At 33.2% G+C, this 22,783-nt stretch overlaps 1 protein-coding gene across 1 annotated transcript in view; it reads left to right on the top strand.

Moving 5' to 3' along the window:
* Window positions 1-22,783, top strand: part of LOC140435586 (uncharacterized) — a 163,871-nt gene that overhangs the window by 80,596 nt on the left and 60,492 nt on the right. The window contains exons 9-11 of the mRNA XM_072524336.1: window positions 7,796-7,985; window positions 20,247-20,539; window positions 20,804-21,197. Coding sequence (XP_072380437.1) covers window positions 7,796-7,985; window positions 20,247-20,539; window positions 20,804-21,197 — 877 coding nt within the window. The remainder of the gene's footprint in view (window positions 1-7,795; window positions 7,986-20,246; window positions 20,540-20,803; window positions 21,198-22,783) is intronic.

Consider the following 22,783-nt stretch of genomic DNA (forward strand, 5'->3'; position numbering starts at 1 on the left):
ACGTTCACCACAAGCATTGACCACAGAACGATACGAGCGAAAATCCAAATCAACACAAAAAGAGAGAAACATAATGATTAAAAATAAATCTCATGATATCTGGATACCCTCATTAGATATCAACGAATACTAGGCACATATCAATAATAAGCTACTACTGCATGAAACCTCCGAGAACGATCTTAACAACTTGAATAATTGCATCATAAACCCCTTACAAGAAAGTCACCGAGCGCACTGTTCTAAAAGAAAATCAGATAGTAAAATAAGTACATATACTGAAACGGTGCTAGATCAAAGAAGACAAATGAGAAGCGATAAGAATGCATAGAATGGAACAATGCTATAACCATCCTTTTACATAAAAAAGGAGATAGAACGGACCTAGAGAATTATACACCTCTTAGCCTGTTGAATCAGATATACAAGCTCTTCACTAGGTTAGTGACATTAAGATTGGAGAAAAAATTAGATTTCTACCAACCAAGAGAGCAGGCAGGATTCCAATCAAATTATGGTACCAATGATCACCTCCATACAGTAAAGACGCTCATTGAAAAATCTGTAGAATACAACAAACCTCTTGTCTTCACTTTCATAGATTTTCATAAAGCGTTCAACACGATCGAAATAGACAGCCTTATAGAAGCAATGAATGACAGCAGGATGGACCATAGGGTATAGTGAACTTATTTACAATATTTACAAAAATGCCACTATGACTGTTAAGATACACGATAAGACCCGACCAATAAAAATAAAACTTGGGATAAGGCAAGGAGATACATTGTCACCGAAATTATTTATAATGGCAGTAGAGTATGCATTTAAGATGGTCAATTAGGACCACAGAGGAGTTACAATAGACGGCGAAAAACTTAACCATCTCCGTTTTGCAGATGACATTGTTCTTATCACAGATAATTTAGGAGAAGCCACAGATATGTTAAATGAATTGGACTTTGCATGTTCGAAGGTGGGCCTCAGAATGAACTTCTATGGTCCCCAATAACCATTTAACTATTCAAAATAAAGTGGTTGGACTAGTGGAGAAATATACGTATTTGGGTTATGAAATAAGAATTAGCAGGGATAACCAAACATGCGAAATTCAAAGACGAATTACTTTAGCGTGGGTAGCCTTTGGAACACTTAGGGCCATTATACCAATTAGCCTCGAAAGAAAAGTATTTGACCAATGCGCGATGTCATCAGCATATCGCAAATGGTTTAAGTACGGACCGTTTATATTAATGCCACAATTTTCCGGTCTAGTTTTTGAAATATATCTTCAAGCGCTTGGTTAAATAGTTTTGTTGACATGGTGTCCCCTGTCTGACTCCTTGGTTTATTCCATACGCTTGACAGATATTGTTGCTTTGTCGTATATGTTAGATATTAGGTTCTCTTCTTTATCTGGGTAGTTGGTACTGAAAATGCAACTTTAGTTTGTGAGGAAAGAGGAGGTGTTGTTACTTCTGTAATACTGCATTTGGAACTAGTTGTATATACATTTTCTGATTCCATTATTTCTTGGGTAGGCAAAGAAATGTCCGTGGTTAGTTCTTTGTTTGTATCATTGTTATTATATTGTATATTGGGTATTATATTATGGGTTAGAGGTTGATACAATGAAGATTTGTCATTTATTTGTAGAGCTGACGTGGTAGGGAATTTATTTCGAGTGTTAGCGATACTGGAATTGTTTGCAGGCTCTTGACTTTCTGTAGTTAAGTAATTGTTTAAGAAATGTCCTGTTTGATTACACTTTGAATACAGCTAGCTTTTATGAGACAAAAAATACGATATAATTATATCAATATCATGATATAGTACTATCGAGTCTGGGACCGCATTATTTTAAGGTGAGATATAGATGTAGCATCGAAAACTATATAATGTGTTTGTACTCAGTCTGTATAAATTCTTCTACATTTACAAAATTATCTTCACAAAAGTTTTTAGTATAATGGTCTTTCGTCTTCTTGCTTTAGGATATCTAAATTTGTACCAGTTTTGATGAGTCTATTTCAAATTTAAGCAAGTTTTCTCATCAAAAACAAGTTCTCAACATATATCCTATTATTGACCATATGTTTCGTTCATGGTTATTATTAATTGTAACTTGGTTATTATTAATAAATTATCATTAAAATGAAAAAGACAGTCAAGACTTCATTTCACGTACAAAGCGTCTATGTATCTGTTTATACGTATTTCGCTTTAATAAAGCTCATTAGAACAGCTATTCATAGGCGTTCTCAACGTGAAAAATAAATCTTTCCTGTCTTTAAGAAGCAACAATAAAATGGCTTCGAAACGGACCGATAGCGACATCTGATATTAAATCCGTAAAATAGTTTCGAAACGGACATGGGGAACAGGAAACAGACGTTGATCTTCTTCTTCATGTGCCTTGTCCGTTCCGAACGTTGGCAATCAACATGGCTATTCTGACTTTGTTTGCGGCAGATCTGAATAGTTCAGCAGATGACAATCCGAACCATTGCCGCAAGTTTTGGAGCCACGAGTGTCTTCTCCTCCCTGGACCCCTTCTGCTGTCTATTTTCCCTTGGACGATCAGTTGTAGTACTCTATATTTATTGTGTCTCATAACGTGACCCAAGTATTCCAACTTTCTTTTCTTTATACTTATTCCTACCTCTCTCTCTTTACCTATCCGGCGTAGTACCTCTTCGTTGGTCACGTGCTCAGTCCAGGATATACGTAATATACGTCGGTAAGACGTTGATAAAGATGTTAATAGAGACATGGGGAATCTAAAATTTGCATTCCACGACATGTCTCCTCAACTAAGCAGAAATCATTAGCGAATTGGTTTCTTGTACTCATACAGAGTAGATCCGAAGAAAATGAAAAAGACAGTCAAGATTTCATTTCACGTACAAAGCATCTATGTATCTGTTTATACGTATTTCGCTTTAATTTCGTATAAACAGATACATAGACGCTTTGTACGTGAAATGAAATCTTGACTGTCTTTTTCATTTTATTCGGATCTACTCTGTATGAGTACAAGAAACCAATTCGCTAATGATTTCTGCTTAGTTGAGGAGACATTTCGTGGAATGCAAATTTTAGATTCCTTATGTCTCTATTAACATCTTTATCAACGTCTGCTATGCCTTGCAATTTTTAGAAGGCTCAGATTAAGGCAGATATCTGAATTGTGTTTCGAAACTATTTTACAGATTTAATATCAGATGTCGCTATTGCGTCCGTTTCAAAGCCATTTTATTGTTGCTTCTTAAAGACAGTAAAGATTTATTTTTCACGTTGAGAACGCCTATGAATAGCTGTTCTGATGAGCTTTAATAAAACGAAATACGTATAAACAGATACATAGACGCTTTGTATGTGAAATGAAATCTTGACTGTCTTTTTCATTTTATTCGGATCTACTCTGTATGAGTACAAGAAACCAATTCGCTGATGATTTCTGCTTAGTTGAGGAGACATGTCGTGGAATGCAAATTTTAGATTCCCAATGTCTCTATTAACATCTTTATCAACGTCTGCTATGCCTTGCAATTTTTAGAAGGCTCAGATTAAGGCAGATATCTGAATTGTGTTTCGAAACTATTTTACGGATTTAAATTATCATTACTTTAATCATTACTTATTTAGGAGAAGTTGGTATTATTACTGTCTAGTTGGTCTTATTACTAACTAGTTGAATTGGTTCTTTCCAACTGTTCTCATCTTCTTAGCTTTCAATGGGCTTGAATGTATTTTTAAGATGTTTAGCAAATATGTCTGCTTTTTCTACTCTGTTCCTGGCCCTAGTCTATTATCATCAGTTAAATTTTTTAAGTATGTAATAATTGTATTATTTAGTTGGATTAGTTGGATTTCTGGTTTGAGTTCTTGACTCGCATTGTTTAATCTTGTTTTATCTTGAGAAGACCTAGTTTGTTGCCATATTCTTCTTAGTTTCCTTTTATCGGTTACTAATTTTTTTATTTCCTTTAGATAATTATTTCCGTATACCCTAGGTTTCAGCACAGAAGTGTTTTCCCTTGCTGTTTGCTGGACATTGTGCACAGCTCAAACAGTTTAACTTCCTCATCTAGCTGCTCTGAGTTTTGTAGTGGTACTGTCAGGTTGATTTTTTTTTCAAAGACATAGTTTAAAACTTTCCCAATCCGTTAGTTTATTAACTAATATGTTAGTCGCCCATAGTTAATACTATGGGCGAATGATCTAAGTTCATGTCGCAACCATCATCAATGTTCAGGTAATTAACTGAAATATTTTTATTTACGAAGCTTGGTTGGCCAGTATATATTTATTCGCACCTATATTTGTTGATAACCAATAGAAGATCCTTTCTTTTAGTGATATTTAGTCTAGAGTCACAATGAGTATTATTTGCATTAAAGTCTCTTTCTACTATATATCTCTCTACTAGTTTAAAAAATTAAATTAACATTGATATCATAGTTTTTAGTTCCTACACATACTCTAGTCGCTTGTATATGTGCAGATTTATACTTCAACTCTTCGTAATGAAGTATATTATTTTTAATTACAGTTGAACTACCCCATTTGGCTGCATTATCAGGGTATATTGTGTGTGTGGTTCACTTTATATCCTTTGAATTTGATGTATGATTAATTTGTAAAATGTTTCTCAGATATAAGGCAAATGTCAATTTTCTCGATGTCAAAGATCGGATGTACCTCTTGTTGATGTTGTATCAACCCATTGGCATTCCATTCCATGATATTGATTTTACTAGCCATTTTTGATTTTGGGAATAGCACCCTTAGCGCTATGTTCCAGGCGAGTAACCCGTTCATTCAATTTTTTTAGATAAGTTTTTCAGCTGTAAAGTCGAGGCTAATTATTTCTTATTCTGTTTTTTTATTTGTAGATTTGCGTTGTTAGTTTTTAATGCATCGCTATATTTCTTATTTACAGTAGCTCTCCCTGTTTGATTCCAATCAGTAGAATTGTTTTGTTATTCTTCTTCTGTAACTCTTCTCTCTGGATGATTTGGTAGGATAACCTTTTTTGTATCAAATTTATGTTTTTTATTTTCTACATCTCTTTTGCGACAAGACACCCTCTGTAGTTGGCTGGATGCTTATCAGCGCAATGGACACATTTGCATTAAATTGCATGCATTAAAATCTGACTGAATTATGTAAAATAAACATCTTCTACTTCTTCTAATGGCGCTATAACCCTTTGTGAGTCTTGGCCTGCTTAACAATGTTCTTCCATTCTGTCCTGTCGGATACTTTCCTTCGCCACTGCCTGATGTTCATGGTTTTAAGATCCCTCTCTAAGTCGTCTATCCATCTTTTACGGCGCCTTTCTCTTGTTCTGTTTCCTTAGGGCTTCCATGTCTGGACTACTTTTACAGCTCGAATATCTGGCATTCTTTCTAGGTGACCAAGCCAGTTTAGTCTTTGTGACTTTACAAATCTAACAATATCTGCGCTCTGCATTAGTTCATCCAGCTCGTGGTTTTGCTTTCATTGATATATAGACCCAACGTAGCAGCTTCTCGTTCCAGTTTTTCGCTTAATACCCTTTTGTTGCGGCTTATTATGGTAATATCATCCGTATATGCGTATATTTGCATTGATCTTGTATAAATACAGCCGTTTATATCCAGTTTTCTAACAACAGCTTCTAAAGTTAAATTAAAAAGTGTTGCTGATAAGGCATCACCTTGTCTAACTCCATTTTCAAAATCAAAGGCCTGCGTCATATCTCCATCTATTCTCACCATAACTTTGGAACCCTCCAGAGTCATTCGTAGTTTAACCAACTTATTGGGTATCCCTAACATAGATAGTTGCTTTAACATCTTATGTCAATCCACTCCATCAGGAGTTGTAAATAGGTATGTTATATTCAACACATTTTTCGTGTATACCTCTTAACATATGTATTTGGTCTATAGTTGACTTCTTTGGTCTGAAGCCACATTGGTATTCACCAATCATTTCCTCCGAAAACGATTCGAGGCGGCTGTATACAATTCCTGATAATATTTTGTAGACGACATTTAAAACTGTTATGCCCCTATAATTTTTGCAGAGTCGTTTGTCTCCCTCTTTGTACATAGAAAGTATGATTCCTACTTTCCAATCTTTTGGGATAATTTTTAGTGTCCATTGCGGTCGATTAGTTTATGGATACGTCTCCATAGCGCATTCCCACCATTCTTTATCAGTTCTACAGTTATTCCATCTGTGCCAGGTGCTTTGTTGTTTTTTAGATGTTTTATGACGTTTATCGTTTCTTCCAATGTTGGTTGCTTAACTAGTTTTTCTGCTGTGTGGTGAATTATTTCTTCATCTTCGTTTTGTTGTTTTTCTGAGTTTAACAGCTCTTGAAAATGCTCCTTCCACCTTTTCATTATTTCCTCTTTCTCGGTGATAATTGCCCCATTTTTGTCCTTGCAAACTGTTGATCTTACCATGTATCGTTAGGTGTATTGCTTGGTTTTCTTGTAAAATTTTTTAGTCTCTCTTCTGTTATTATAATCTGTAATTTGTTGCATTTTTCTATTCAACATTTCTCTCTTTTTCCTTCTACATATTTTTTTTAATCTTTTCTGAGTTCTTCATATGACCTTTTATTCAATCAATTCAATTTGGATGACATTTCATTCTTCTTTAATGTTGTTTTGTTCTCTGTCGATGTTAAAATAAACATATTCAATATTAATTTCTACTTTAATACAAATTTTCAACCCTTAGAAGCTACCGCTTATGACAAAAATAACGTTAAAAATTATTTTTTTAAGATGTAAAGAGCTTAACTTATTAATTAAAATCAATAACAGTTATTCAGATGTTGCTTGTGAAATTATGTTTCATTGGTTTCAAGGTTTTAACCTATCCCTGTGCAAAAACAACTTAAAAAGACTATTTATAGTATAAAATGTATTAATTTTCCATTTAGATAACTAAAAATTCGTTCCTCCTTATGAAACTATATTTTTTCAGTTTAAACTTTTTAACCCCTAAAAATGTTAAAACTTGTTTTGTAAACATTAAATTTCAAAGTTATATATTTAAATCAATTAAAAAAAATGTTTCTTGCTTATGAAACATTATTTCTGTGGTTGCAACTTTTTTAATCCTTAGAGATTACCCCTACTCTAATACCAGTACAAAGCACTCAATATTATTTGATTATTTATAGTAATTATAAGATATAACACATACGTAAAAATACAATCACAATCACTTGATCCATCTTTATCAACTTCAACTTCTTTTTCATTAATCGGAGGGCAGTTTTGACAAATATCTCCCGAGCAGGTCGAACACGTGACATTAGAAAATAAACCTCCTACAACTACAGGCGAATCCGCAAACTTTTTTGCAATTACAAAAAATCATCTTAAGCAGCTCTTCTGGTGCAGGCAAACTTTGCATTAGAAATAGAAATGTTGTTGATGTCGAGATATTTATTCATCTACAAAACTATTATATATGTAAGATCTCCAAACTACGTATATTTAGATATATTACTTATTTGATAAATTTGATCAAAATTTTGGATAAACACCTATATTCGATTTTTTAATGTGGGTTGGTCCACTTTGCATTTAAAATATTTTTAGTTAGTAAATGGGTTATCCTACAAAATAATACACTCGATATTGCGTCAAATACTTTATTCCACAGAATGTGTATAAAAACTTAGAAGTTAGAATGTCTAATTAGTAGTCAAATGGGCCAATTAGTGCACCTCCGGCTGCTTGAGCTGAAGATCTCAGGTTTTTATAAAATTTATGGTATGTAGGGGGTACATAGGCGACAGGAAGTTCTCATCATTATGGGCGATTTTAATGCCAAGATTAAAGCTGGAGATAAGACACAGTACATTGGAACACATGGACTTGGAGTCAGAAACGAGAGAGGAGACCTAATGGAAAAATTCGCAGAAAATTCGACTTACTTCGTCACCAACACATTCTTCCAATTACCACCTCGTAAGCTGTACACGTGGAAAGACAGACCCAGGAGAATTATTAGGAATTAAATACACTATATTTGAGTAAATAACAAATTCCGAAATAGCTTTACATCTGTCAAGACTTATCCTGGAGCAGACTTGGAGGCAGGCCACGTTCCACTGGTGGGAGTATTTTGAGTCAAACTTAAAACAGTGCAGAAAAGGAAAGCACAATCATATGACCTAAAAGACTTTGATACGAGGATGAGAGTCCAACCACGTTAAACGAAGAACAAACGATTAAACATATTACAGAAATATTGCAAAATGTAAAAGATAAACACTTAAAGATAGATAGATTAATGAAGAAAAAACCATGGATGTCAGATGCGATCCTGAAACTAATGGATGAGAGAAGAGAAGCCAAAAATGACCCAGACAAATATAAAATCATAAATATATTAATAAGAACGAAAATCAGAGAAGCGAAAGAAAAAGAAGCAAGGGAAAGATGGGAAGAAATTGAGACTCTGCAGTCAAAGTTCGATAGCAACAATGTACATAGGAAAGTTAAAGAACTCACAAAAGGACTAAGACGAGGGTAGAAAGATAACTGATTCTGACGGAAACGTCATCTTAAACAGAGTAAAATAAGAACGTTAAAAGAATATCTAGCAAAACTATGTGAAGACCAAAGAGATAACACCTTTGAGCTAGAAGAAGCGGTAAATGATGGACCAAGAATATTACAGCAGAAAAAGAATATTACAGCAGGAAGTTTATTCCGCAATATCACAGTTAAAGGATGGCAATGCGGCAGGCCCTGATAATATACAAGCCGAACTACTCAAAGTAATGGACAACGAATCAATAGCAATAATCGCAAATATATTCAACAACATATACAACTCTAAAGAAATACCAACAGAATGGCTGAAATCTGAGTTTATTGCACTTCCAAAAAAACCAGGAGCCAAAAAATGCGAAGATTGACGCGAAGAAGATACTATGGAGTCCACAGTGCAGTCTAACGTTGCCTTATTATCAATTTCTGCTGTAACTTAAACATCCAAGTATATAAGATCAAATATTGTAACTCAATTTCAATTTAATAACATTTAACGGGTTTTTACTCAAGTATTTAGTGGCTCAAAACATGTACATCCAGATAGCATTGATCATGAAATAGTAATTCCGAAAAAATTGCACTCATAGCCTCATATAGCCATTTATAAGATAATTTCAAGGACTACAGGGCTAGGTTTATTATAAAGTATTATAAATTCAACATTTCAACAGCAGTCAAAACAACAAACACATTGAGATCTATTTTGTCTAAAATCAAACCTAAAAATGAACAAGAAAGGACAAAGAATTGTATTTATAAAATAGCTTGTGAATACGATCAGTTTTATTTAGGTGAAACATCAACGCCATTAAATGTTAATAATAAGCGAATGATTTAAGTAGTCCTAAAAGAAACGGATGGTAAAAAGAGAAAAATCAAAGAAGATTGATTTTTCGGCAGAATGTAGTAGGATCTGGTTACCCATATTAAAAGAGGAAGTTATTAAAAGGAAAATAAGTATTAGTAAGTCAGTAACATATCGAGGATACATCATTTATGGTTTTTAAATAACAAATATATAAAATCAGAATTTGATGTTTATTGAAAGTAAACTAAATGTTCGACCAAATACTTACCGTGTCGTAATAGTATTATGAGGTTTTTACATGGTTTTCCCCCATAATTTACTATGAATCACTAATAGGAGAATTCTATTGTCATTATGGCATGTGGTTGTCAGTTAAAGTTGATTTCATGTAATCGAATGAACTATCTTACAATTAAAGTCGTCCCAAGAACGCAACTCAACAATATTGGCAATATGATTTTAAAGTCGTCTACTTTAAAATGTATAATGTATGTCTGAATTGTCAATATAAATGAGTCACATAAAATTAAATTATTAGAAGAATTTTTCACCAAGTAACAAAAAAACAAAATTTGTTTAGTTTACTAATGTTTGTATTTCGAGAACGATTTCCGAAGTGGAAATTAAAATGTTAATAAACTTACTTTAACCTTTAATTGTGGCTTATTCCTATTTAAATAGTAATTACTTTAAAATGCCACAAGAAAATAGTTTCAGAACAATAATCCGAATACATATTTTCAAATATTTTGCAAAAAATGTATTGTACCTAAACTATCTTGTGAAAAATAAATTCATTCTTCTTTCATAAGCTTTATATTTTTTGTTTTGGATACTTTTTCGACCAAAGGCATATGTTTTGAGTTATTCATGAAACACTGTCAAAAACGTGACTTTTTCAATGAAAATTCGCTGTTTTCAACCATAAATAGCTCAAACAGTACTGACTGAAAGAACTCTATGGAATAAAAGTTGCTTAGAATTTAATCCCCTATCGATTTCCGTGATTATTTTCAGCAACAAAATTTCTACCCCCGAAAAAGGGTGGCAACCACTCCTAGGATTGAAGAACACATCAGCGTTATACCTATCTAACTTTAGTTATTTGAGCACTTTTCCATCAACTCATCAAATTTCAGGTAAATGGGTTTAGTCCAACAAAATTGGGGAGTGAAAAACCCAAGTGACGGGTATTAATCACATGTAAAAGATTTTGAAATGGTTTTTGACCCCTAGTCCATTATATTAATTTTGTAATCAGCGCGCAAATTTTAAGTGTCAAGAAGTAGATATCAAAGTTAGCATTTTTGAGATTATGAATTGGTTGTTCGATCATCGAATAACAATATATATAATGCTAAGTATTGCAATGAGAAAGGGAATTTTTTAAATTTTTGCTGTTTGTTACGATGAGCCTCATAAACTTTAACCACATATATATATATATATATATATATATATATATATATATATATATATATATATATATATATATATATATATAATGAGTATATTTTGTGGATTTTACTGGACAGTTTAAGCGCATAAATCTCCACTGCCACAGTCAAAAAAAATATAAACCATTTTTTTGTTATTCATTAATTTTTTAATGTGTATATTTACTGCAAATATTTGGTACTATGTATTACATATTCATACAAAATATATGAAACTTAAATTTATTTTTAACTACGATTTTATGTACAATGAGATAATAAATCTGCGTGTGACAAATGAAGTACAAAATCAAATGGGCCCGTTCAATTCATTTGTTATATGAATCACCAGCTCCGGACGATGCCATGTGCCTAGTAGTATCAATTTTTTTTAGATTTAGGAGAGTGCAGTCTGAAATATTTTTCCAGGTGTCTTCACCTTTCAGAGGTTATTCGCCTGACTTCTTTTGGAGGTGGGGTATACTCATATGAGGGTCCTTGGACAGAACTTTACGGAATATTGACATTTATGCAGTCTGCTATATCTCGTAGTAATGTCTTTTCAAAGATTCTCTTTTTTCCCTCTCAGTTCATTATTAAATTGAGAGTTCAGAGCTTTACTGTAATTCACCATTCACCTTGTCTTTTGCTGAAATTAAATGTTTGTCTGATTTCTGTCCTTTGATATGCAACATTATTATTTCATCAGAGCACTTTTTTCAAACGCTTACATGAAAACCCCTTGAAATTTTTCGGTAAGAATTTTTAGTACCTGTGTAAGACTTATCGTTTCTTTATATATGTTTAGGCCTTACATTTCTATTTAACACGCTTCCCAGATTTTTTTTGAGGTTTACGATAAGATTCCTTGAGAGGCTTGTTATCTGTTATTCCAAAACAGATGTGTTGATGGTCTGAACAAGACACCTCATCTGACACGTGTCATTTTTTAACAGTTTTAGTGACGTAAGTCATGGAAGGTCTTATATATATATATATATATATATATATATATATATATATATATATATATATATATATATATTATTTATCTCCTTTTATTGTGATGTTACAATTTTTTTTTATATTTAGTATATCTTAATTATATTTTATAACAAGTTATAATAATGACTTATCTCTTTCATTGTGTTTGTACTACTTCAGGTCAAATGGTGCGCTTCACATAACAGTCGAGGATTAGTTGCTGTCCATTTATCCTGCAATATTTCATTAACTGTTCCAACTCCTTTGTAGCCGTTGTTATCATATAGAAGGTATGTTGATTCGAGAACTATTTCCTTCATACAATAATTTGATTACACAAGTCTTACGGACTTTAAATCGGGTAGAGATCGGGTATGTAGAAGTCCCACGAATCCTTTTGACCCCTATCACCAAGATTCCCTTCTCCTTTAACCGGGCATGGAATTGGCGGTGCCACTTAATGAGGTACTTAATCTATCCAACAACTGCCCCAGCGGAGTAACGGGAGTACGAAATACGCATAAATAACACATTTTTCTTACATAAAGAGCAGTATAAGTACACTTTGAGAATACAAATACATGGACATAGATCCATGATTGACTATATACTAACCAATAGACAAATACACTCTTCCAAAATCTTAAACGTGCTATACTCTAACAAAAAAATAATGAAATAAGATTATATAATTTAGTTCTCCATATGAGTTTTACCGAGAAGCGTGTCAGTAGCGAAGAATTTATTTTTTATTTAGCGTATGCATTTACAAACGAACATCTAATATATCAATATAATCAGGAATTGCATCTCCTTAGTTTTTCTTGCTATTCTGTCAATATATTACCTTTCTTATCTCTTCACTTCCATTGTTTTAACTCTTTTTTCTGCGGTTGATTTTCTTAACTTCCTTAAGTAGTTGTTTATATTCCTTCACTGCTTGTTCCTATTGCATCAGCAAAATTTGGCTCGAGGACGACCATCAAAAATGTAGGAAGATGAACAATAAACTAGGATGGTGATCTTACTACCATTTATAGCGTAATAAGTAATGTAATAAATTACAATTCGAAGGACAACCCACTAACGTGGGAATAAAAGTTTGCAAGCAATAACAAATATGTAATTTAATGACGAACTTTGTTATATTTGTTGTATTTAGGCGCCACGCCCTTCCGGTATGGATCTATGGAGGAGTATCACCGAGCCGCAAGCCCTTATCTCTTGCCGTACTGCTCCACCATAGACCGATCAGACACTAGCATATTCCAGTCTAAGCCGCAGATTCATCTAGAATTTTAAACTGTTATCTTAGCCTTTTTTATTTGTCTGTACACCGAGCTGGGGCTCGAACCTATGTCCACTGAACCATTCGACAGTAAAGCGAATGAGAATCGGCCGCCTAGCCCGCTTGGCTATCTGACCGACCAAACTTTGTTACTATAACTAAATTAAGATCTGGTTAAAATTTTTTCTTAGAGTTCTTATATTTATACCGTTGATTCATTATGTGATTCACATAAGTCCGCGAAGCAAAAAACACTCTAGCACTGCAACAGTTTTAAGGCTACTAACTAGGTTTTGAACTAAGGATGTTTTCTTGCGTTTTAATAAACTTAATTAACAATAAGCGTTCGCGAAACGTATGTATAGCTTTTAAAATATAAGCGAGACACACAATAACTATATAAAATACGCGAGAGATTTTACTCTAAACTAATTAAAAACAGCGTCCAGACCTCTCTGAATTCAAGTTCATACTGGTAAAACTCTACAAAACAATAATACGCCCAGTCCTAACATATGGTTCAGAAACCTGGACTTTAACAAAAAGCAATGGAAACATGTTAAGATGTTTCGAAAGAAAAATACTAAGGCGCATCTATGGAGCGGTAAATGAAAATGGTGTCTGGAGAAGACGATACAACTTCGAATTCTATAGGATATACCAGGAACCAGATATCGTAAAACACATAAAGATAGGACGTCTGAGGTGGGTAGGCCATGTAATGCAGATGGAGCAAACCGACCCAGCTAGAAAAACGCTCCTTTATAGACCTATTGGTCAAAGAAGAAGAGAAAGACCCAGACCAAGATTCCTAGATAACATAGATCAAGATATGAGAAATATGGAAATACGTGCTTGGTGGAGGAAGGCGATGGATAGGGACGACTGGAGAAAAATTCTTGGGGAGGCTAGGACCCATACAGGGTTGTAAAGCCAAAATGATGATTATGATGACTGGTAATACAAATACGCGAGAGGTATCACTCTAAACTAATAAAGGAAGCGTACAAACTGGTTTGTTTTTAAGTTGATAGGAACTAATAAACGCAGCGTCCACCCTGGTTGAAGTCTAAATTCATACTAACTACATTCAAGTCCTTCGTTCTAAAAAGGGATGCGCTGAAACGGATTGCGTACAGTCCTAAACGCATGCGAATACAACTTTTAAACAATCATATCTCACTTAATTTTTGGGTTATAAAAATAAAAAAAAATTAAAATCTTCAGTAACAAAAACTGTTTTTTGAATCTTAACAATTTTTCTGTATCTTATGTAATTGTTGAGTTATTTTGAAAATGAGAAAAATTTCGAAAATAGTTTCTTTATTTTAAACTCGGATTTTTGCAAAACTAAACCTCTTAAACCAGTTAAACTTCCAGAATATAATGTTTGTATATAAACGAAGTAAATTTTAAGTGGACAACGAATAATTTCAACAAGGGTAGTTCTAGCAGGGGTGAGTTTGTTACTTTTTGTACCTTAATCTTAATCTTTTAAGAATGTCGATATTGGATCTAGCTGCTGTTCCTCATAGTTGAATTCCAAGTAGCAAAACTTAAATCGAAATTTGCTGGCCATATCCTAAGACAGAAGGAAACCGATTGAACAAAATAATTATACATTGAATATCTTAAAATAATAAACATTAAAAAGGAAGACCAAAACTTAGACGGTCAGATGACATAAAACAACATGTTAGTCCGAGAGGGATGGAAACGCAGAGAAGGCAGAGAACTATGTAAAAATGAAGAAATGCCTATGTCCAAAGATGGATGTTCTTCTTGGATTAGATAAGCATTATATTACACGAAAAAAAAAAACGAAAGATACGTGTTGTTTTTATTTGAGAAACAGGTTATAAATTAAGATAGACCCTGGTTTAGAACGCATACTTTTCATATTTCTATCTTAGGTAATATTATAGTGATGTGAAATTTCGTTAACGTGTACATTTTGGGCAATAAGTTATTTTTTTCCAGGTTATTACAATTGACTGCGTTTTATTTTTCCATCGTAGATCGAGAATAATGGACAAAGGGTACTAACGTTATACAAAGCCACTAATAAGCTTTAACTATAAAGACTTAACACTAAAATATTTAATTTGTTGACATTGTTTTAAACCTTGAGTGATAATGATAAGATTATTTTGTTAGCCTAGACCCTTCATAATCTAAATAAAGTGTTTTTTTTTAAACAAATATTAGTAACAATAATGTAACTGTTGATTGATATAATTATTTATTGAATTGTGAAACTCCAGTCATACCCCCAGCGTTGATAAAATTTTTTAGCATATTTATATTCTCCGCTTGATAACAATTTATTTTAATTTAGAAAACATGAAAATAAATACGTATTCATATTTCAAGTAATCAAAATCCACCTGAAATTATTATTATTTAAATTTTAAAGCAGATAACGTCTATAGTTGGTACAGTATAAATCCCAGTGCACGTCATTATCTACGTCAGAGATCTAAGTTGACATTGTTATATTACAAAACAAAATCCTAAATTTATTTTAAATCGAATATATTACATAATTATTGCAGAACTGGATTATACAACCAAACAAATTAATATTCAATCTAAATAAATTAAAAGAAATTAAAAATAGAAAACAAGAATTAAGTAATAATCTTACTTTAAAAACAATTTGAGCCTCTTGTATAGTATAAAAAAGTAAAATAGAATTAAAAAAAACACTTTTTTCCTTATTTACTTTGAAATGTTTCAACTAAACTTTCAAATGTTGATCAGTATTTTTTCTTCGGCTTTATTTAAGTTTCAGTTTTCTGATCAATACATATTAACTGTGCCTATGATGGTTTTATATAATTTGTGACCAATGTAAAAAAAAGTTTGTGCTTAAAACCTATACACTAGTAGATGCTTCTGTTTCCAGATTTTAGTCTTTCTTATACTTTTTCATTACGCTTATTGTTTTTAAGTAAAAACTTTCAGCCTTTAATCATTATTTTGTGTTTTTAATATCCTCGTAAATTTAGTTTTCTTGATTTTAATTGATATTTCATATTCTTCTCCATATGCAACTATTTTGTGCATTAGTCTTGAAGATCCTGGAGACTGTCTGCTAATGTAACACTGTAATCAGTATATTTAATTTCAATCAATCTAACACTAATCCTTATTCTATCTATTTCTCTATCGAAAACTCTTTTTATGATATATTTAAAGTATGCGTTCAACACAAATTTGTCGTACCCCTCTTTAGTGCGTATTTTTGATTGATTCCTTGATTTTAATTGATATTTCATATTCTTCTCCATATTCAAATATTTTGGGCTTTAGTCTCGAAGATCCTGGATACTGTCTGCTAATATAACACTGTAATCAGTATATCTAATTTTAATCAATGTACCACTAATCCTTATTCTATCTGTTTCTCTATCGAAAACTCCTTTTATGATATATTAAAAGTATGCATTGAACACAAATTTGTCGTATCCCTATTTAGTGCGTATTTTTGCATGTTTATAAATGGTTACGGTATGATGAGACATCTGCTCCTGGTTATATTTTCACCGATTTTTGGGTATTGTGATATCTCTTTTTAATCATACTATAATCTGTTTGATTTCTTATCTTTTTTCGGCTTGTTCTCCGCCGAGCGCTACGTTTGTTGTCCTTGATAGAATTGTGTTAACCAATCTCTTCTTTTACTACGTTCCCTTTAGTAAAATGGACTGAAGATGAGCATTTATATCTCATTTTTGATACTAAAGACAAAGGCACATTTAAATCAGTCGTATGGAACAGGGAGTACAACCTCGACTTATCTTTCGTATCAAGCGACTTTTTGTTTTAAATTTCAAAATTGGCCAATTCCTTACACATGAACGCCATGTAAACTTGCGAATGCTTTTTTGCCAACTTCCAGGCATGCACTAGTATGAAATACATAAAGGTATGCTGTTGTAATTGCACATTCTTTGAATTATTAGGGCTTTTGCGTCTCAAAACTGGTTTGACATCAATTTGTCCTTAAAGACAGGTGTTTTGTTCATTTTTGGCATTAAATTTGCTCATATACTCAATGATATTTAACTGATTTTGCTCAAAGATGCGGACGAAGCATCTTTTTTTGCGTCTACAATCAACATAACATGTACAAGCAACGCAAAACGTAAAAAAAAACAATAAATCAATTTGCAGTTTTCACCGGTTACTCGCTTTCGAACCAACTTTTTAACACGTGTATTGCACGTCTTCACCACTAGCCCTTTTAATTACATTTCCGTTAAAATGTTCTGAATTTCTAATACCTTTTAATATTTTCAGTGCACCACAAGTAAAGGACATACGTTGTTTTCGAACTGACCGAAAAACATACCGACCTGGCATACATTATTTTAAACAGTAACTTGAGTTGTTTTCGCGCAGAAGGGTTGATTTGAAAATGACCGATTCAATTTCGTAATAAGTAAGATATTTGTTTGTAATCGTTTTGACATCACAGCCAAGTCTTAAAATAATAATTTTATAATCACTAATTTCTGAGATATATTTCACTTCAATATATAAATTCAGTGGAAGTGAGTAGATAATTCAGTAGAGTCGATATGATCTGAGTGATTGGTGTTGCTTGATTTACCATCTGCTTTAGTCCAAGACTAACCATTTAATACATCTATTATGAACTGAGTGAAATTGCTATTAGTATTTATTCGATTAAAGTCATCCAAATATAGTATATGATCTACACTTGGCAATACTAATAATAAGACTGTTCCAAAACTCCAAAGAAACTTTTTATAAAAAGCTCCATGAAGGAAAAATAAAACACCAATTGATAATGTTTCATATCGAAGAGGGAGTCAGCCATATGTGTTTAATTTCATGAGTTAACATATAATTTATAAAAGGTAGGGCAAAAGTAATTACCCTATTGGAAGACGCCATATGTTTTGCAAATGGTGGCAAATGTCAATTTCTTTTGACATGTATGAAGAAAACAAATCAAGAACACAAATCGACATCGACAAGCTATGAATCGGTTTACTTTGCAAAAACGCGGAATAATGGTTTACATTTTTTTGCCGAACATCTCATTGGTTGTGTGACACATATTTCTTGACCGTCCGACACCAACTGGATAAACATTGCAGCATTTGGCAACTCGCCTTCATGATATTAGGACAACATAAGATGCTTCCAAGGCTGGCCGGCCCCGCATCAGCAGTTCTACTGTGGATATAGCTGCTGTTGCCCAAGATGTCGAAGAGGAGTCCAGATCATCGATGCTAGGTGCCACGCAATTGTGTATTAGCCCGGGGAATGAACACAATTAAATAAGCAAAATTATTATTTCTGGGGCACCAAAAATCCGTGTATCACTTAAGAAGAGTCATTACACCTGCTCAAAGTTACTGCGCGGTATGCTGTTTACGCTGGAGAAGTCATCTAGGCATTTTTATTTGAAAACGCCGCCAGCCAAACGATGACTGTAGATGTCTCGCGCTACAGTGCCATGATTTCCAAACTTTTTCTTCCTCAATTGGATGATTTTGATGGTTTTAACATGATGGTACAACGGCGCACTATGCTCAAGCCACGACCAATATTTTGAAGGAAGCATTTGGGGGTCGCTTAATATCTCTTTTTGATGATTTGTACTGGCCGGCTAGATCACCCGATTTAACCGTTATAGACTTCTATTCATGGGGTTTTTTATTTTTAAAATCACCTCAGATTTTAAACAAGTCTCAGACTATTAAAGCCCCTATGGAAAATATTTGGCAGAATTGCGAGAACCTGTCATCCTAAATTCTGACAAGAGTGATAGAGAATGCAATAAAACGGGCCTGTATTGTCATTAACTGTTGCGGCGACTTGATGACATAAATTCTAATGGATTAAAAGTAAACAAACAAACAAATTTTACAAGCAGAACCAAAGTTTTTCATTTAAAAAATTACAATAAATAATGTGGGGTGATTACTTTTGCCCCACTTGTTATTACCTAGAATTTATATAAATAGCTTTCAATAACACCTCCAGCAGGGTCATTTTTGTTCCTATCGACTCGCTTAAAGTTATAGCCAGGTATGATAATATTAATATTGGATATTGACCCCTTTAACATAAAAAAGTAGATTTAAAAAAATATAAGGAAGTAAGCGATACATATTCAGAAGTCAATATTGAGTTAATCTATGTTAATTTAAATATGATTAGCGATAAAGTTACATATTTGATGCAGGTGTTTTTGTCCATTATTTAACTCAAGTATATGTTTTAAGCTATTTTTGTTTTTTTAACCTGCCATTAATAGAAATAAAATACACGACACCTTATACACGATACTAATCACCTTATACTACTCATTATAATTTGAGATGTTAAAACCGATACGAATTTTATTGACGTCAACAATAAAATACAATAAAACCCTTTTGTCAATAAAAAATGTTGTTTTTATGAATTACCACTCATAATTATCATTAAGTAAGCTTTTAATCTAAATAAAAATTCAATACTGCGTAATACCCTAACATAATATATTAGATCAAAATCTCTTTCATTAAGTTTTATATTGAAACATATTCTTTTTCCTATTTGATATTTTGCGAAGTAAAAACAAAATTGCCAAAAGATGAGTAGTGATAGAATAGAAATAAAGTAATACCAAGAGAAGTGTACACTCATTGGCAAAAATATCGAATATTTTGGAATTTTTAAATTTTCTAGTCTGAAAATAGATTCTGATCAATCAACTAGATTATTTTGAAGAAGAGTTTATTTTAACAATGCTTAATGAACAATTTTAAGTTTCTATGTGGAGAAAACTGCGAAAAAAATAATGCTTAACCCGGCACTACATATGTGGGGTTTCACAAACCCCAGCTCCCAAATATCGCTCTTAAAATAAATCAAACGCAGACTTATGCGCACGTCCATCCCAATAGCTTCCAAAAAATGTCTCCACCATCGAATTCAGGCGTTACCTCAGTACATTGTAGGCAGTGAGTGAAGTTGCACGCTCCTGAAACGCTCTGGGGTGTGTCAAACCCCACCTATGTACTCGCGTTTGCAATTTTGACATTATAAGTAAGTTTTTATTTTTGACTTATTTGAATCTGCATATTCAATTGTTTAATTTTTTAGCTAAAATATCATGTCATACGAAGCGGAACAGAAAAAGCTTGAAGCTCTATGGGCTGAAATTGCTGACAATGCCATCGAATCGGGAAGCGATGACGATATTGACCATATCTCTGAAAGCGACCACAACCCCGACTCGGAGCAGGATATCGCAATAGAAGATGTAGTTTCTGATGGAGATTCAGACATGGAGACATCAAAAACAGAACTTCAGAATGAGACGGAAAATATAAGCACTGACGGACCTCCAAGAAACGAAGAAATGTATCTCGGAAAAGACGAAACACAATGGAACAAACTTGCTTCAAATAATAAACGGGTTTAAACAAGATCAGAGAACATTCTTACTCATTTGCCGGGTGTGAAGCATTATGCAAAAAATGCTAAACGTGCTTTAGATTGTTGGCAATTGTTTTTTGACCGACAAATGATCGAAGACATAGTGCGCTGGACCAACCTCAAAATTTAACAAAAATCAATTGCATATCAAAATAAATGCATGGTGAAACCAACCAATGACTGTGAAATTAAAGCATTTATCGGACTTCTTTATTTAGCAGGTATGTTTCATTCTAATCGTCAGAATTTGAGAGACTTATGGCAAACAGATGGGACTGGTGTCGATATATTCCACAATACGATGTCTATAAATCTATTTCAATTCCTGATGGTCTGTCTTTCGTTCGATAACATCGAGAATCGTAAAGACAGATTGGCGATTGACAAATTAGCTCCAGTTCGTGGAATTCTGGACAAATTTATTGAAAATTGTAAGCAGGCCTACACTTCTTTTCAATATATGACGATAGATGAGAAGTTGGAGTCTTTTCGTGGAAGATGTGCTTTCAAACAGTACATGCCCAACAAGCCTGCAAAGTATGGGATCAAAGTGCAAGTCCTAGTTGATGCCCGTTCGTACTACGTTTTAAATTTGGAAGTGTATGCAGGAAAACAGCCAGAAGGTCCCTACAGTGTTAGTAATTCCCCAATAGATATAGTAGAGAGGCTAATACAACCTATTTCTGGTTCCAACCGAAATATGACCTTTGACAACTGCTACACTAGTTATGAATTAATGATAAAATTGCTGAACGAGCATAAACTTACGTCAGTAGGCACGCTGAGAAAGAACAAACGATGCATCCCAGCACAATTTTTGACAGTCCAGAACAGAGAACAAATGACATCTTTATTTGGCTTTCAGAAAGATATTACACTTTTATCGTATGTGCCGAAAAAAAAAAAAAATAAAAACGTCCTACTGTTGTCCACCATGCACCATGATGGAGCTATTGATGAAGCAACTGGCGATAAAAATTTACCAGAAATAATAAGCTTCTACAACTTTACTAAAAGTGGAGTAGATGTAGTGGATGAACTGTCTGCATCATATAACGTATCTAGAAACTCACGGAGATGACCTCTTACGACCGTGTTTTCTCTCTTGAATACAACCGCCATAAAAGCTTTGGTGATATACAGAGAAAACAATCAAGATTTCAAACTTGCCAGAAGATTGTTTATCAAAATGTTGGGCATTGAATTAATCCAGGACCACATATCTGAAAGAAAAAATAATCCAAGAATACCAAGGAGTATTCGTCAAAACATTACACATTTTGGCCAAGATGCTCCTGCAGTGCTACCTGCCAAGATTCCAAAACTCATGGGAAGATGTTCAGTAAGTCCAAGAAGTCGAGATCGGAAAACTAAATATTTCTGTTCAAACTGTGAATCATTACTGTGCCTGGAGCATGCTGTCATAAGTTATCAAAATTGCATGAATTCAAATAGCGACTAATTTTTTTTCTTTCACTGTACAACCGAGCAGAGTTTTTCCTTGTATTATCTTACTATTAGATTTTCATTTACTATTGTATTTTTGATCATATGGTGTTTATATTTTTTAGTAAGATTGTTCAGTTGAGTTGTGGTTTTTGCTTATGGAGAATTGCCTATTATTAGTTTAATTTTAATTTCTTTTGAATAAAGGTGTTCTGATTATTTCTTTTTTGCTTAAATAGTCCTTAGATGATCACTTCAGACCATGAAATTAGAAAACATATAAAAAAACTGCCAGAAAAAATTCTGATTTTCTTAGAAATTGGGGTTTGTCATACCCCACATATGTACTAATGACAGAAAAATCCGCGTATGTGACGCCGGCGTAATATTAGGTGAATAAGGTAATAATAATTTTACTCTAAACTTAAATGCTAATTTAAATTGCTTAAACAAGTCTTTTGAACTGGAATAAGTACATTATCAGTAACTAGTGTTCCCCTCTAGCATTTATTAATTCTTACATCCGTCACGGCTGGCTTACAAGAAAATTTTGGACATATCCTTGGGGAATTGCATTCCATTCATCCTGTGCAGCAAGCTAAAGTTGCTCTATCGTATTTGGAACGGGATTTCTTTGTAGTATGTAGCATTTTAGCTGATTCTATATGTGCTCTATTGGATTTAAATCTGCACTAAATGATGGTCAATCCAATCTTCGAATTTGGACCTCATTAAGATAATTACTCACTATGGCAGCAGCATGTAGTCGAGCAATATC

This window comes from Diabrotica undecimpunctata, chromosome 1 (assembly GCF_040954645.1).
Source record: "Diabrotica undecimpunctata isolate CICGRU chromosome 1, icDiaUnde3, whole genome shotgun sequence".
Taxonomy (NCBI): Eukaryota; Metazoa; Arthropoda; class Insecta; order Coleoptera; family Chrysomelidae; genus Diabrotica; species Diabrotica undecimpunctata.